General features: G+C 39.3%; 1 protein-coding gene across 5 annotated transcripts in view; it reads right to left on the bottom strand.

Annotated features, from left to right (window-relative positions):
- AXIN2 (axin 2) overlaps positions 1-15769 on the bottom strand; it is a 43392-nt gene that overhangs the window by 13059 nt on the left and 14564 nt on the right. For 4 of the 5 annotated variants that reach the window (XM_031965681.1, XM_031965682.1, XM_023502590.2 and 1 more), the window contains 6 exons: positions 6991-7093; positions 4285-4425; positions 3425-3915; positions 2953-3141; positions 2444-2677; positions 588-683 (listed from right to left, as the gene is read on the bottom strand). In XM_031965681.1, coding sequence (XP_031821541.1) covers positions 588-683; positions 2444-2677; positions 2953-3141; positions 3425-3915; positions 4285-4425; positions 6991-7093 — 1254 coding nt within the window. The remainder of the gene's footprint in view (positions 1-587; positions 684-2443; positions 2678-2952; positions 3142-3424; positions 3916-4284; positions 4426-6990; positions 7094-15769) is intronic. The other variant, XM_023502591.2, reaches the window with a different exon arrangement.

The following is a 15769-nucleotide window of genomic DNA, read 5'->3' as shown; positions in this document are numbered from 1 at the left end:
ATGAGGGAAGATTTGGGAAAAGGTCTTATTTTCAGAGCAAAAGTTTGAAAAGATTGCTTTTTTCTAGGTATGGTGACTGTACATGTTAATTAGTTAACCCCTTTGTGCAAGAAGGAACAATATATGCACTCATATCCCTCTTGAGTATCTATTAAACACACTTTTTTGGGGGGAAGGAATAAACCAGGTAAGTGTGACTTTCTCCTGCTTTCCAGCTACCTCTTTGATCCAATACAATCCCACCTGCCTCTCACCTCTATTGGTTTATATCTTGGAAATATAAGTGAAACCATCAGAAAAGATAAAGTCTGACAGAGAAGTCATTTCTGGAATAACTTGGGGATTGATTGCCTATATTTCCGTTTCCCATCTCTACTCATGAATGTAGAGTATAGGCCAAAAAAAGTGTGTGAAAAGCTAAATTTCAGGTATGAATAAATGTATCAAGAAATCAATGACACAAAGTATATGTATGTGTGTAAGTATATGGAGAGAGGAGGGAGGGAGACAGAAAAGGAAAGAGAGAAAGACAGAAAAAAACAGAGGCAGAGATATTTAGAAGAACAATGTTAGCTATATGCACTCACTCTTCTGGGGCTAGACTGGGATTGCAGAAGGAAGACCCTCCCACGTGGCCAACAGTAGAGTGGTTTCTATCCTTCTGTTGATTTGATGTACAGCACCTAGGAGACAAACCCAAAGACACACACAATCTATCAGCATTCTTGCCACAAAGAAGCAGAAAAGTGTAGTGAGGCAATTAGGTGGCACAATGGCTAGAGTCCAGATTCCTGGGATCAGGAAGACCTGAATTCAAATTCATCCTCAAAACTTACTAGCTTACTCCCTGAGCAAATCATTTAGCCTCTGCCTCGGTTTCCTTAACTATTAAATGGGGATGATAATTGCATCTACCTCCTAGGATTGTTATGAGGATCAAAGAAGATAATATTTATAAAACGCTTAGGTACTTAATAAATGTTTATTTCTCTTTTCTTTCTCTCTTGCTCCAATGCACCTCAAATTAGAAATAGCACAAAAGTTTGCCAACATATTTTTGTCTACCCCAAAGAGAACCAACTTACAGCAGGACCATAGTGCTACAAGTTTATCTAATCCAACAACCTCATTTTTTTTGTTTTTAATACAGATAAGGACACAGAAATCTAGGAAAATTTTAAAAATTACTAAAGATCACACAGTTCACAAATGCTAGGATATGAAGCTAAACTTCTTTTGGGAACTATACTAAGACCTTGGTGTTATCTGGTATTAGGGATTTGGGGTGGGGGGACCCCACCCATACACTTTCACTAAGAGGAAAAAGAATGGATCTCCTAGTCAGTTACTATGTGATAGACAGATGTTGTAGTGGAATGAGCGAGTGCTGGATTTGGAAGCAAGAAAGTCCCAAGTTCAAATCCTGCCTCAGACTCTTGCTAACTCTATGATGCTGGGCAATTTATTTAATTTCTCTCAACCTTAGTTTTTCCATCTGTAAAATGGGGATGATGAAAACAACAGTACCACTATCCTAAAGTTATGATACAGATCAAATGCTTTTAAAGTGCTTCCAAACCATATAAATGCTATTTTTAATCAAGGAACAGAATGCTCTTACTAGCCAAGTGAATGTCCTTTCACTCACTCTCATTTAAGCCATCCTAGGAATCAATCAGGAATCAATCTAAGCCCTCACTTTAGGGAAAGCTTCAGTTAATCTATTCTGTTTTCTGAGTGCTTTTAAGAAATAGGTTTAACTCTGGTTAGCACTACTGTCAACAATTAGCTAAGACTCTCCGTGGAGATTGGGAAAAGGCTCTAAGCCCACAAAGATTCCTGACAGAAATTAAATTCAATCATGGCTCAGAGTGATGGAGGAGAAAGTGAGGATGGGATTTGGAGTCAGGAAGATAAAAATTCAAATACTGCCATAGACACTTACTAGTAGTAAATGATCTTGGGCAAGTCATCTAACTTTTCTCAGTCTTGGTTTCCCTATCTGTAAAATGGGGGTGATAATGGAAGCTACTCACCTAACAGGATTGTGAGGATCAAATGAGTTAATATAGGAAAAGCACTTTGAAAATCTTAAAGTACTTTGTAAATGCTCAGTTATTGTGGAACAGAACCTGACTGGGAGGAAGCATAGAAAGAAGGAGTTTTGCCAGCGTTGAGGGCTTCAAGTCCTAGGTTTGAATTCTACCTTGGGCACTTATAAGCTATATGTCTGGCAAATCATTAAACCTCTTCTTTCCTCACCTGTAAAATGGGAATAAGGGTTGTTGGAAAATGGGAATAAGAGTTGTTGGGAGTATCAAATAAAATCACGTGTGTAAAGTGTTTTGTAAACCTTCAAGTGCTATTACTATTTTTGAGTGGGCAGTGGGTCTCATCTCTCAGCAAAGCCACCCTATCGAATCAATTGTCTTTTTTCACTTACCGTTGCTTTTGGGGCTTGGACACTTCAGCCAACCGACGACAAGCCTCCTCTAGCTGAGCCAGGGTGTTAGGGGGACCAAGGGAAGCCATGCCAGAGTCTTGTGCAAAGGGATGGGCATGTGGCATGGTGCGGGAATGCCCAATGTTACCTCCCCACAGATGAGGGCGGGTAGCTCGATCACCAAGAGCTCCCCGGGCTGACTCCAGGGAGTAGCCTTTTTTTGTGTTCTGGGCACTGAGAAGAAAACAGAAAAAGCACAAGCAAAAAGGAATTAGTTTTAAGATACTGCAAAATACTACTACAAGAGAAATTCCTATTCTTGTGGGAGGGAAAGGAGGGAGAGAAGAAAAAGGGGAAAGGGAAATGGAAGGAGGAAAAACCTGCCTTAGTCCAGTTTAACTTGCAAAATTAAAATGGCAGGGGGAAACAATTCAGCTTGCTGTATAAATTAGCTAGTCCTGTAGTCTCTCTATAATGACTATCTGGACCATGCCCGGCTGCGTATTTACCTATGAGGCTTGTGTTTGTTCTGTCTCTCGCTCTCCAACATCCACTGCCAGACATTCTGTGACCTGTCTCCCTCATTCCCAGGCAGTTGCAGTAGCCCTGTCCCAACAGGGACTCCTTCCTTGGCTGACAAGGCCAAACACGGTTCTGTCACTTTCCCATTCCGCTTTGATAAGGTATTACTTCGGCTGCTGGAAGAGAACCAGGGAGAAGAACACCCCCCAATAGAGATCCAGTTAATTTCTAGGATTACTGAAGTTTGTCAAATGGGAACTAGAAGACTGGGAAGTTAGGGGTGGGGTGGGGGAAAATTGTCAAGAGGATGCTATTCAAGCTCCCCGATTTCTCTCCAGGTCATATTAAAGAAGGGAAGCTGAAACTCGTGATATTTTTGCTAAATTTCATAATTATCACTAGGGTTTTGGCCATGAGAACAGTCCTAAAAGGAGAGTCCATGGTGTGCCTGCCACTTACCTAAACTGCTCCACTGGTACCAGGTCTGGTCCCTTGGAGTGACTCTTGCATTTCGAGCACAAATAATAATCTGTGCCACCAAGGCAGAAGCACTGCACCTTCTGAGCTGCCTCCACTTCAATCTGCTCCTTGGTTTTAGGGATGGTGTGATGGTGGATGTAGTGGTGGTATACGTGTTTAGTCATCTGCTTTGTAACAAAACTTTTGCCAAGTGGGCAGAGAGCTGACCCAGCTGCTGGGGGTGGCAGACGACCACTGGGTTGGAGTAGGGGGTGATAGTGGTGATGGTGGTCAGGGGAATGAGAGCGGGGACTGTGCCGCCCCATGCCTGGGGACTGGCAGCCAGGAGTCTTCAGCACCCTTGATAAGTGGTCATCTAGGATAGCTTGTGGGTCTTCTTCATAGCTGCCAGATGGTAAAAGGGAAAGTGGGTGCTGGGCAGCTATCTCCCGAGTGTTGACTGGTAACTCCGACCCCTCCTTCTCTTCATCCTGGAAGTCACAAAAAGAGGTAAAAAAGAACACAGTTAGCCAGAGAGTGTGTAAAGGTGAGTGACAGGGAGGAAGGTTAGAGATTAAAGAAACCTATTTAAATATCCTTTCTAATACACTCAATCTGCTGTTAATGTAACTCAGGGTGAATAAACCCTAGAGGACCTCCAAAAGAAAACATTTCCTATGAAGAATTGATTAGGCTACACCCACTTCCCACCCCAATTGCCCATCATTCCTCTTGCCTTATGGAAAGGAGTGTGGGGGGAGAACAAAGAATAGGAAGGATGAGAGAAAAAGGAAGTGGGTAGCATGTGCACACACACACACACAATCTACAGGAACTAGCAGAGGAGAAGCTAACCATACCTCCTTGATTTGCTGCAGCCTCTCCTCCAGACTGTCCAAACTTTCCTGTTCCTGTTTGAGCTTCTCCAGTCGAGAGATCAACTCTGCAGCAAAAATGGCCGGTTCAATGGGTGTCATCTCCTTAGGCAGGCGGTGAGTTCTCTACAAAATGCCAGGAAGAAAGGGACAAGCCATGTTTAACAGGCAGGGCAAACAGTGGCAGAGTCTTCACCAGAGCTACCCTGGACTCACTACTCTCGTTGCCTCTCCATGTTTGGATGAAAAGGCGATCGCAACGAGGCACAGGCTGCTTGGGATTTTTATGAGCCAGTGTTGCGGCCTCATGGAGAGCCATCGTCCCCACCAGCATTTGCCTTCGGCGGGAGCAGTTGGTCGCACTCTGAGAAGCCCTGCTTGTTCTCTCTGTAGTACAACCAGCCCATCAGTAGCCACTCTGAAGTAGAAAATCTTCAAAGACTGTTGTCAAACATCAAAAAAAAAAAAAGAAAAAAAAAAGCCTACCGAGGTGGGGAGGGGAGAAACCAACTCAAAGAATAAAAAGTAGAGTCTAAACAGAAAGAGTTGGAAATTAAAAAAAATAAGATTGGGAAGGAGGAAAAAAGGAGTCAAACTGCTTCAGATCAGAGAAGAAGTGGTAATTTATTTCCTGACCGCACACTGGGCGGTAGTGTTGAGGTAGTGTTGTCTCAACAGTGTCCTAGATCTCTCTCTTTTTTCCACCCCCCACCCCTCCAACCATCTCTTTGTACAGAAAATGAAGAAAGCTGCTTCAGGCTGGTAGCAGAACACTGCTGAGTCTGGCTGCCTGAAGCTGATCTGTCAAGGGAAAAGGGAACATCTCCAAATCAAGTACAGAATATAAAAAGGATGCCTGCCAAAAGAAGCAAGCTCGGAGAACACCCACTACCACAGAGTTCTCTAGCCACTTCCTATTATCTCTCCTCCCCCTCACCCCTAGCCCCCCACCTTCCTTACCCTCTCCCCCTAATTTCTCCCTCTCTCTTTTGAAGCAGAAAGCCAAGCTGCCAAGGCCAGCATTCCCCCCACCAGATGAGACAGGCCTCGCTACGGCAACCACTTAGCTGGAGAAATGATGTGAGGGGAGAAAAAGGCCACTCTGTTGGAAATTGTCATTCTTACACAAGCTGGCTCTATTCAGGCCCTGATCAAAGCACTGCCTTATGGAGAAAGTCGATTTGCACACCCCAGGACAAAATAATCTAATTTACAAGCTTGGGCTATAGAACTTTTCTTTATATAAACACACACACACACACACACACACACACACACACACACACTCCAAATCCAGAATGTCATCTGGAGTTTTTTTGATTTTCAAGGTTGCGTTAGTTTTTTTTTTTTTTTTTTGGACAGGGGAAATATCTAGAGAAGATCTGGTGTAGCCAACTATGCTAAAAAAAAAAAAAAAAAGTCCTGGTATGTTCATTTTAAGATAAGTTAAGTTTGTATCAGTCCTTTGTAAACAGTTTTCATAGTGCACTTCAGTCCAATCTCAAAAAAGGGCTCTCTGGAATTAGCAATTTTCTAAAAAGCAACATAACTCAAACTAACTAGAATCTCTGAAGCTACCAGAAAGAATTTGTATGCAGAAATATTTGCTATAAATTGAGAACTTTTTTTTCCTTTCTGATTAAATACTTTCCTTGCCAACCTTAAAAGTTTCAGGGTGAAAACAAAATGTAAAATATAAAAGGGAAGACTAGATAAGTCTTGAAAATAAAGAGAATGTCCAGAAGTTTTATCTACTCATGATCTTCTCCCTCCTCTGCAATAAAGCAAGTAATTTTGGTGAAGACATGAGCCTAGGGATGCCAAGGAGATCTCATCATCACAAAGGCAGTCCCCAAACACTACATTTACTTCAGTAAGAAGCATAAGGACTCCTCTAACCTCATCCCACAAATGAGTTCTAATTCACATCCTCAAGGAAAGGTATGAAAAGTTAATCAAGGTTAATATTTGGAGAACAATTAGTAATTCTATCATCCTATTGAAATTCATCTCTATTTTATTTCTTATATGCCTATTCATAAAGAAGTCCAGAACTTATTTCCTTTCATACTGGACAAGGGATCCAAGAATATTTATTGAAAGCTAAGTGTGTGTGTGTGTGTGTGTGTGTGTGTGTGTGTGTGTGTGTGTGTAAGAGTAAAAGATTAGGAATCCCTACACTAAACAAAGTACTACCCTTCAAACAATCCTCTTCTGATTTTTCTATTTGCATAAAGGCAGCCTGCTTCTGGTTATATGAAAGAATGAGACACTCTCATGTAAAAAAGTTAGTTTTTTAGGTTCTGGTAGGATTGTATTATTTAGCTAACATCCAGTGTAAGCTCCTGGAACTGTTTCATTTTTGTCTTTTTAATCTCTAGAGCTTAGCACAGTTCCTGGCACATTGTAGGCACTTAATGCTTCATTGGTTGAGTGAGCATTTCCCAGGCCTGCAGCTTTGGTTATCATTTACTACCACTTAAAAAAAACTACCCTTCCACATGCAATCCTCCCTCCCCCCAATCATACACACAAGCACAAGGGGCCTAGGCTGTAACCAATTTAACTCATCATATCCTCAGCATGGGTAGATCTCAGAGCAGAATGCCTTTCCGCCCACTCCTTTCACACAATGCTCAGCCAACACATGGCTGATATGGCTGTTTCTTTTTTCTCCAATCTAGTACTCACCGGGAAATGAGGTAGAGAAACTTGGCCATTGGCCTTCACACTGCGATGCATTTCTCTCTGTAGCTGTTTCTTGCTCCCCATTCTGTAAGGAGGGATTCCATCTCTGGAAAGTTAAGCAAACATAAATGTTGAGGATTAAATTTCAAGGGGCAGTTCAGCAAATTGGAATCCAAAATGCCAAAATCACTCATCTCAACCACACCAAGATGCTGCTAATTGATGAAGCCACACATCACAATAAAATTAAAAGATCTTTGGAGAACTCCTAACTGATTTAACTATAGAGATACTAAATCATAACACCAGGAAAGACTTTCTTGAGGTCTTTTCATCTGCTCTCTACTTTAGACCCAGATTACATTCAACTGTACCAGACAGATAATGATTAATTTTTTCTAACTTTTAAAAAAGTTCCTAGGATTGATTCATAGCTTCCGTTATCCATGATTGCAAAGTGAACAATGACTACCAATTCTTTCCTGTGAGATAAATTCTCTTAAAGAGCATTTGAAGAGATACCATAGTACTAGCAGACTTACTTTGAACTTAATGAACCCACCAGGAATTTAATCATCAAAATTCCTTGTCATTTCTGAATTCTCCCCTCTTGTAAATCACTGGAATTATTTCTCTTAGTTCATTTTTTGTTTGTTTTTCATTTATTTGTTGGTTGTGTGTGCGTAGGACTAAAAGACTAAGAATCCCTATACTAAACAGAGTACTATCCTTCAACCAATCCCCTCCCCAATGTTTCTGTTTGCATAAAAATAAGCCCCACAAACCCTCATGCATAAACTCACGGGGAGGGGGGAGCGGGGTTCATGGCAAAGATACTGGAGTGGTTTGCCATTTTCTTTTATAGTTCATTTTAGATGAAGAAACAAAGTTAAATAATTTGCCCAGGATCACATAGCTAGTAAGTGGCTGAGGCTATATTTTAATACAAATCTTCCCTTATTCCAGGCTCTGAACTTTATCCTCTAATAGTTAGCATTCATTTAGTAAAATAACATTTGTAATCACTTTACATACACGATCTGATTTGATTCTTAAAACAACTCTGAGACAGGGACTACTATTATTTTCATTTCACAGATGAGAAAAATGAGAGGGTGAGTTAAGCCCAGGGCCTCACAGCCAGTGTCTGAAACAGAATTCAAACTCCCACTTACTCTAGCTAATGCAGAATCAGAGATCTGCACAGGCATTGCAAACAAAACAAAACAAAGACACACACATAAAAACCACCAGACATAGTCAAAAAAATCTGGGTTCAAATCCTGACTCTGCTATTTACTACTTTTGTTGACTTCCTGTCATGTCCCTTAACCGCTCTTTGCAGCTCAATTTCTTCATCTACAAATCAGGATTCTTACAACTCTGTAGACTTAGGCCCTTCTAACATCCTATGATTTTAGGAGCATTCTGAAAAAGCAAAAGTAGTCCAGTAGATTTGACCTCAAATACTTATTAGCTCTGTGATTCTGGACAAGTCGCTTCACCCTGTTTGCTGAGTTTCCTCCTCTGTAAAATGAGCTAGAGAAGGAAATGGAGAACCATTGGAATATCCTTACCAAGAAAACCCCAAAAGGGATTACAAAGAGTCACATATGACTGAAAAACAACTCAGCAACAAAAAGTTTCCTGGAGAAAGGAAATAGACAAATATTACTCATGAAATCCTGTCCCAGTGTCCTTATGGTCACAGAAGTTTCTCTTCTGCAAGTTAGAAGTTGGTGGGAAAAGGAAGAGGACAGGGAAGTAGAACCAATAATGAAAAATAATAATTGGATAAATGGATTTCTTCTTTGGTTTTTAGTTTCAAAAGCTTCTTTCTGAGGGAACTTGTTTTCTCCATGGAAGACTTCATGCTAGCTATCAACTTTATGACTGGCTAGATAGAACTCTAAGAAAAAGTTTCCAAAGGATACATATAAGTCAGCCTTATATATATATTTTCCCTCTTCAGTGAAGATTGTAAAATCATGGGCTCACAGAGGCAGGTAGGTTACACAGTGTATATTAAATTTCAACTAAGGATGATCTGAATTCTAATCCATCATCAGACACTAGATCCTAGTTCTAATCCTGTACTAGTTACATACTTGCTATGTGACATGCCAATCTTTCCAATAACAGTTTCCTCATCTGTAAAGGGGGATAATAATAGTACCTAACACACAGCAGCATTCTTATGAGGTTCTACTAAGATTATGTATGGCACTTTGCAAACCTTAAGGTGACATATAAATGCTACTCATTATTGCCAACTCCTTTCATTTGACAGGTGAGTAAACATGTCCAGAGAAATGACCAAACCGGGATTTTCTCTGATACTGTTACTAGAAGACTTCCAACCTCTGAAAAAATGGCATTTTAAAAAGTTCACTGCTAGTAAATAGAACTAGGAAAACAGTACATATATATAACAACCACAACAATGTAAATGGAAAGAGATACAACAAGGAAAAAAAATCATCATTGAATGCTGTGAAATGAGAATGATCAAGCTGGGTCCCAGAGAAGAAATAGGAGAATGTTGCTTCCTTCCTTCCCCTTTGTAGGATCCTCTTTCGATCCTCTTTCTCCTGAACCACACAGATTAGGGATGCTGGTTTGTTACTCTGGTCCCTGATGTTATTTCTTCTGTCTAGTCCACTTTAAAGCAAGAAAATAAAGAATGTCGATGAAAGGGGGAGGATGGAGGAGAAGAAATCAGGTCACTGCCAGATTTATGAGAAACAGGAATGAGTGATTTTTAAAATCCCCACATCATCGAATTTGCTGCAGTTTCAATGTTTCACCTCAGGTAACTCCTGCCGGACAGTGAGGGAAAAAATAGAGGTTGTAACTTGTGCACTCAATAAATAGGTTTTAGAAGTCTCCAAGGAGATGTGATTATAAATTCCCAGGCAAATCTTCTTACAAAACAGCTCCACATTCCCATCAGCTTCTTCTCCAGTTCTTAAATGTCTGATCTGTCTTCTTGGCCACTTAAGACTGCGGGCTGAAGAACTCCCAAAATTTAAGCACTAAATAGTAGAGTTAATTATAAACATTTTAGCTAACTAGCCTCGTGCCCGGTCAATCTGCTTCTATGGAACATTGGTTTTGAAGTGTGGACTCGGTCAGATGCCATTTAAGTCGAGCCAATTAGCTTAGCCTTTTGACTCAGCTGTGCCTCACCTAACCTGAATGTGGTTTGACTGTGGCTTTGAAATATCAAGACTCCTACGCACACGCCTTCACTCCCATCTTCATTTGGCAACAATTCTGAAGTGAGTTTGTGATCTTGCCAACATCAAAAGCCTGGTTTGTAAGATAAGGTAATATTTGAAGTTTGCTTAGTTTCATTCCCTTGTGTCCAAAGTCAAACCATAAATAAGATATAAGCAAATAACAATAATAATAAAAAGACACCTCCCTCCTTCCAGGAATGGAAATCATCTTTTTCATGATCTGATACCTAGATCCCACCCCTTCAAAGAAGAGAGCTGATTCAGAGTATAAAATCCTTTTATTACTTAAGAAAGAGAAAGACAGAAGGTTGAACTGAGTCTATTTTGCTTTCTTGGCTTTTGGCAACTTTTAAGTATCCTTGCCATACTTGGAAAGAAAAAAGCCTGCTGCCTCTGATATTGTCAGACTTTATACTTTATCATAGCTAAACTCGGACCCCCTGGAATGTCACTGCAATCTTTCTGCTCCAAAGCCCCAGGACTGGAGTTTAGGACCCCTGCTGGGATTCTAGGCAGTGAACTCCCCCCCCCAATTTAAATTTGTATTGATATCTTTTTTTCCCCCGATCGCCTTCATTTCCAAAAAATCTATTTCCCCTCCTAGAGACCCTTAATCTTTATAACAAAGAATAAGAGAACAAAAAAATTCACTCAAACTAACATTAAGTTCAAAATTATATACAGGATTTCATACTCATAGTCCCCTCTTTGCTCTGCAAGGAAAGGAGCAGGGGAGCCAGGCTACATTCTCCTATTTCTTCTATGGGACTAAACTTGGTCATTCTAATTTCACAGCATTCACTTTTGATTTTTTTGTGTTCTTCTTCCCATTGACACTTATAAATTGTTGTAGTTATTATGTGTTCTGTTTCCTTCTACTTATTGGCAGTGAACCTTTTTAAATGCCATTTCTTCAGAGGCTGGAATTCTCCTAGTAACAGGCTCATAAAATAGCATGCTCACTGATCTACAGAGTATGGAGATCCACATTCCCAGCCACTTCAAATATGGTGGCTTATTTCCCATTAAAATGTTCTTCCAGTGGCCCTTAGGGGAGAAGGAAGAGATTTTTTTTTTTAATTCTGTCTCTATAAAATCCAGGTTCTCTCACTTTGCCACTCCCTGGAATTTACAAATACAGTTTCATCTCAACTTCTACCTGGCACTTTTGCAAAAAGATGTTAACACAGAATCAGTTCTATCAAGAAAGAAGACAGCTTTTCCTAAGTGTCTAATGAAGTCAAACCTTCTGTAATCAGCTAAAGCCCACATGATGCCCACCCCCCCTCGTCCTACTCTAATTCTCCTCCCCAAGCTTGAGGCTCCCAGTAGTCCAATCAACCCAGCTTCCCCAAGCTCCTCACAGTCTGCACTGTCTATTGTTACAGCAGGAAAAAACAGCCAGAGCTCTTTTCATGACTGCTTTACCAGGAGCTCCCATTCACTTGTTCAAGTAAATTTCAAAGAGGGCTGCTACCCTCTTATCCCCTTTAAGCTCCCCTAGACCAACAATGGACTGAAAGCAATTCAGTTCAGCTTTTATCCACCACACATTTTATTTCTCACTTGGTGCTCTTATCTATATAAGGCCTACAATTCCAATGGCTATGAAGAAAGGGTATAATCCCAGCCCTGGGAATCCCCAGTAACCCACCTACACAGTAATGCAGAAATGACTAGCCCCTGAATACTCTGAAGCAAGAGAATACATACATCTAGAACCAGTCAAAAATACTGGTCCAATTTTTCCTTGGGTTTGCCTTCTCATTTAATCAAGACAAAGTCTTACCCAATGGTTTTAAACTCTGACCATTTCACAAGAACTTTCTAATGAGTTCACTGGTTTGTAAATTACCAGTCAAATGTAATCTTTTCATATTACTATTGGCCCTCTTTTAAAAGCTTTATTTTTTAAAAGAGTTTTTGACCTTTTCCTTAGTTTTGAATGGTTTTTTCCTACACTTAAGCAAGGTTCACCTGGTCAGACTGATGAGTTTTTCCAGATACTTGGGGTGTGCCATTAGCCCAGCTTAAGAAATGCCACTATATCAACATGGCACATACTGAACCCCACTTAAACACTCTAGTCACAAAACACAATAGATGCTCAAGGATGATTTCATCCATTCCCTCCCAAGCGGCTTCCACATGCAGAGTATCAGTTCTACAAAGGACTTAGAGAGGTACAGCTGGAAAGGGGCAAGTTACGCTTTTTCCCCTTGGGAGGGCCCTAAGATCAAACAGCATAAGCAGAACCACCTCCAAATAAAGCCAGGCAAGCATTTCCTCTGGGAAAGGGGGAGGGGAGATGTAAGAGGAAAACACACTATGTGCATTTTTTACCCTAAATAGCTATTAATAGAATGAAGAGACTTGACCACTAACTAATCAGTAGGGGTCCTAAAATAAAAGCTGCTTTGAAAAAGCTTTTTTTTAATTGTATATTTTAAAATCTGGATCAAAGCTACTTCACCCCACCCCCCACCCAACCATTTTCCAAAGGAAAAAATGGGAATCTAATCTATCTTACTTATTTCATCTCACAGAGGAAGAAATGGAAAGAATACTTGAATTTGAGGTCGGAAGACCCAGTCCTTTTTGCCAATCTGAGCCTCAGAATGCTCATTTGTAAAATGAGAAGGGATATCTAAATAATCTCTAAGGTTCCCTTCAGCTCTAAGATTTTGTGATCATGATTCAATAAATTTAATTCAACATACATTAGGCTTATACCCTGTACAGTTAAGTCAATCAACAAGCATTGTTATAGTACAATGTTAGATGTTAAGGGAGATAAAGATAGGAAACAAAGGATCTATCCTCATGTACTTTATCATCTAGAAAGGCTATCTGACACAGACATATTTTTAATTTTTTTAAAAACCTAACTGCTCAAGGTATAAAATTAGATGGCATGAGATGTCCAAAGGAGATCCTTAATAATAAAAATGATTGGCATCTGAGCATTAAAGGATAGATAGGAACTCAAAGAGGAAAAGAAAGAGAAAACATTATGAGCAAAAGTGCAAAAATAAAAGCACAAGATATTTTCAGATTGAAAATTAAATATCCCACTTAAACTGGGGTATTTAATGGGAAATAAGATGAGAAAAGGCAATAAAGGTAAGAAAAGCACCAGATTATAGAGAACCTTGAATGCCATGCAAAGGAGTCCAACTTTTACATAAAAGGCAATATGGAACCAAGAAAGACCAAATAGAAATGATAGCATCTATCCCATGCATTAGATTAGTGTGACAGGCATATGAAAATTACATCAGTTAGACTGAAGGCAGAAAGTCCAAGTGGAAAGAATCCTATTTTCAAAGCTCAAGTGGATGGTAATGAGGGTAACTAGTATAACAGCAAATTACAGGAAAAAAGGAGAAAAGGGATTATTTTGAAAGTAGAATCAGCAGGACTTGCTATACACCTACACATAAGAGAAGGATAGATAAGTGTCAAAAATAACACAAATATAGTCAGTGACTGAGAGATGGGTTGGAAGTAGGGATGGTACCATTAACTGAGAAGCATGTTAAAGATAAATTTAATTTTGTACCAGTCTGAGCTATCACTGGGATGGTCAGGTAAAGAGATCTTCTAGGTATTCTCCAGGAGATAAAGATTTGGTAATAATTGAAGATAAAGGCTGTTGAAGGATTGAGAATATATGAAATGGCAAAGGAAAACATAAAGAAAGAAAAGAGTTGAGAACAAAATCTTCAAGAAGAGACATTGGAGAATATGTCTGAGGCCAAGGAAGAAGAAATCCAAAAGAAAGACATATTTTGTACAAAATAATTCAGAAGGTTAAGTAGGGTGAGGATTGAAAAAAAGGCCACTGGATTTGATAATTAGAAGGTCACTTGTGGCTTAAGAGAAACCCGAGGGGGTTGTACATCACAGAATAAGGGGTTAAGGAAAGAATGAGGATGAGAACGCCACAGAATTGTGTAGAAACTTTTTCCAAGAAGTTTATAAGAGGAGAGAGATATGGAATGGTTATAAAAGGGTTTCTTCCCCTTTTCTAATCAGCAAATCCAAGTATATTTATAATTAAAGAAATCAATGGATAGAGAGATTAAAGATACATTGGACGTATAAAAAGGATGGCAATGATTTTTGGAGCAAAGCTCTGGAAAAAATGTTTGTGACCATAAGGAAGAAGAGAGTGGGTGATAATGACATATGGTAAGGAATAGAAAAGAGGAAATTAAGTCATCGCCATTAAATGATCTCAATCTAAAGAATTTGTTGTAAGGATGTGAGTGGACACAAGGTTGGGAGCTTGAAAGAGAACAAGGTTTGAAATTCTGGAGAAATTAGGTAGTCACTAACAACAGAGAAGGACAACTTGTGGCTAGCAAAGAAGGCTCAATTGAAATAAAAGCATCATAGGTTTAGGTTTATATTATGTCTCTTTCTGGGGCTAAATAATTGATTTCTCATATTGTCATTCAAAAGCAAAATATTTGCAAGATGGAAGTTACCCACCTTTGGAGATTTTCATGTGTGGAATGGTACACAAGCAGGAGTGTTAGTGACTCAGTTACAATAGGAGGCCTAGGGGGTTAAAGCTTAGTAGGGAGAAAAGGAAAACTAGAGGGAAAGAGATGAACTGGAAAGAAATGGGAGAAAGTCACAATCAGTCAGGAAGGATTCCAACTAAATCATCAACGACTACTTACTTTTATTTTATAATTATTTTTACCTATTTAACAAGTTTCTAAACTTGTTAAACCATAACTTAAGCAGCAAACTGCAGAGGGGGAGGGGAGAGAGCAGGGATGATACCTACTGGATGAACATCAACTCAATGTCTGCAAGCTCAATAGTAAGATATGCCAGTTAAGAAAAAGCAATTCAGTTCATCATGAAAAGTATAGCATCAAAATGAAGAGAATTCAAGAGATAAAAGGACATATATATGTATATGAAATATTTAAAAGTTTTTTATTGGGGGAAGGAGCAAAGAACTTGAAACTAAGTCCATCATTTGGAGAATAGTTGAACATATAATGGTATAGTGGATGTAAAAGAATACTATCATAATATAAGAAATAATGAAAAATATAGTTTCCAAGAAAACTGGGAAAATTTGTTTTAACTGAAATAGAATACAGTAAGCAGAAATTAAGAGATCCAGTAACAACAATGTTGTAAAGACAACTTTGAAAGACAAACTGGGACCATTGTAAGGACCAACCATAATACTGAGAAGAATGAGATGATCTTGCATCCCTATAGATACAGAATGAGACTATATTATTACTACTATTAGCAACAATAGATAACATTTACATAACACCTATTGTATGATGGGCATTCTGCTTTCTACAAATAATAATCTCACTTAATTCTCATAGCATCTCTGTGAGGTAGGTACTATAATTATCCTTATCTTCCAATTGAGGAAACTGAGGCAGAGTAGATAACTTATTCAAGGTCACTAAGCTAGAAAGTATATCTGACGCCACATTTGATTTTGGATCTAACTCCCGACTATTAAGCACTGTACCACTTAGGTTCTATGAATT

This window comes from Sarcophilus harrisii, chromosome 4 (genome assembly GCF_902635505.1).
Source record: "Sarcophilus harrisii chromosome 4, mSarHar1.11, whole genome shotgun sequence".
In the NCBI taxonomy this organism is placed as follows: domain Eukaryota; kingdom Metazoa; phylum Chordata; class Mammalia; order Dasyuromorphia; family Dasyuridae; genus Sarcophilus; species Sarcophilus harrisii.
Note: the sequence above shows the minus strand (reverse complement) of the source record. Positions and strands in the feature narration are given on the sequence as shown.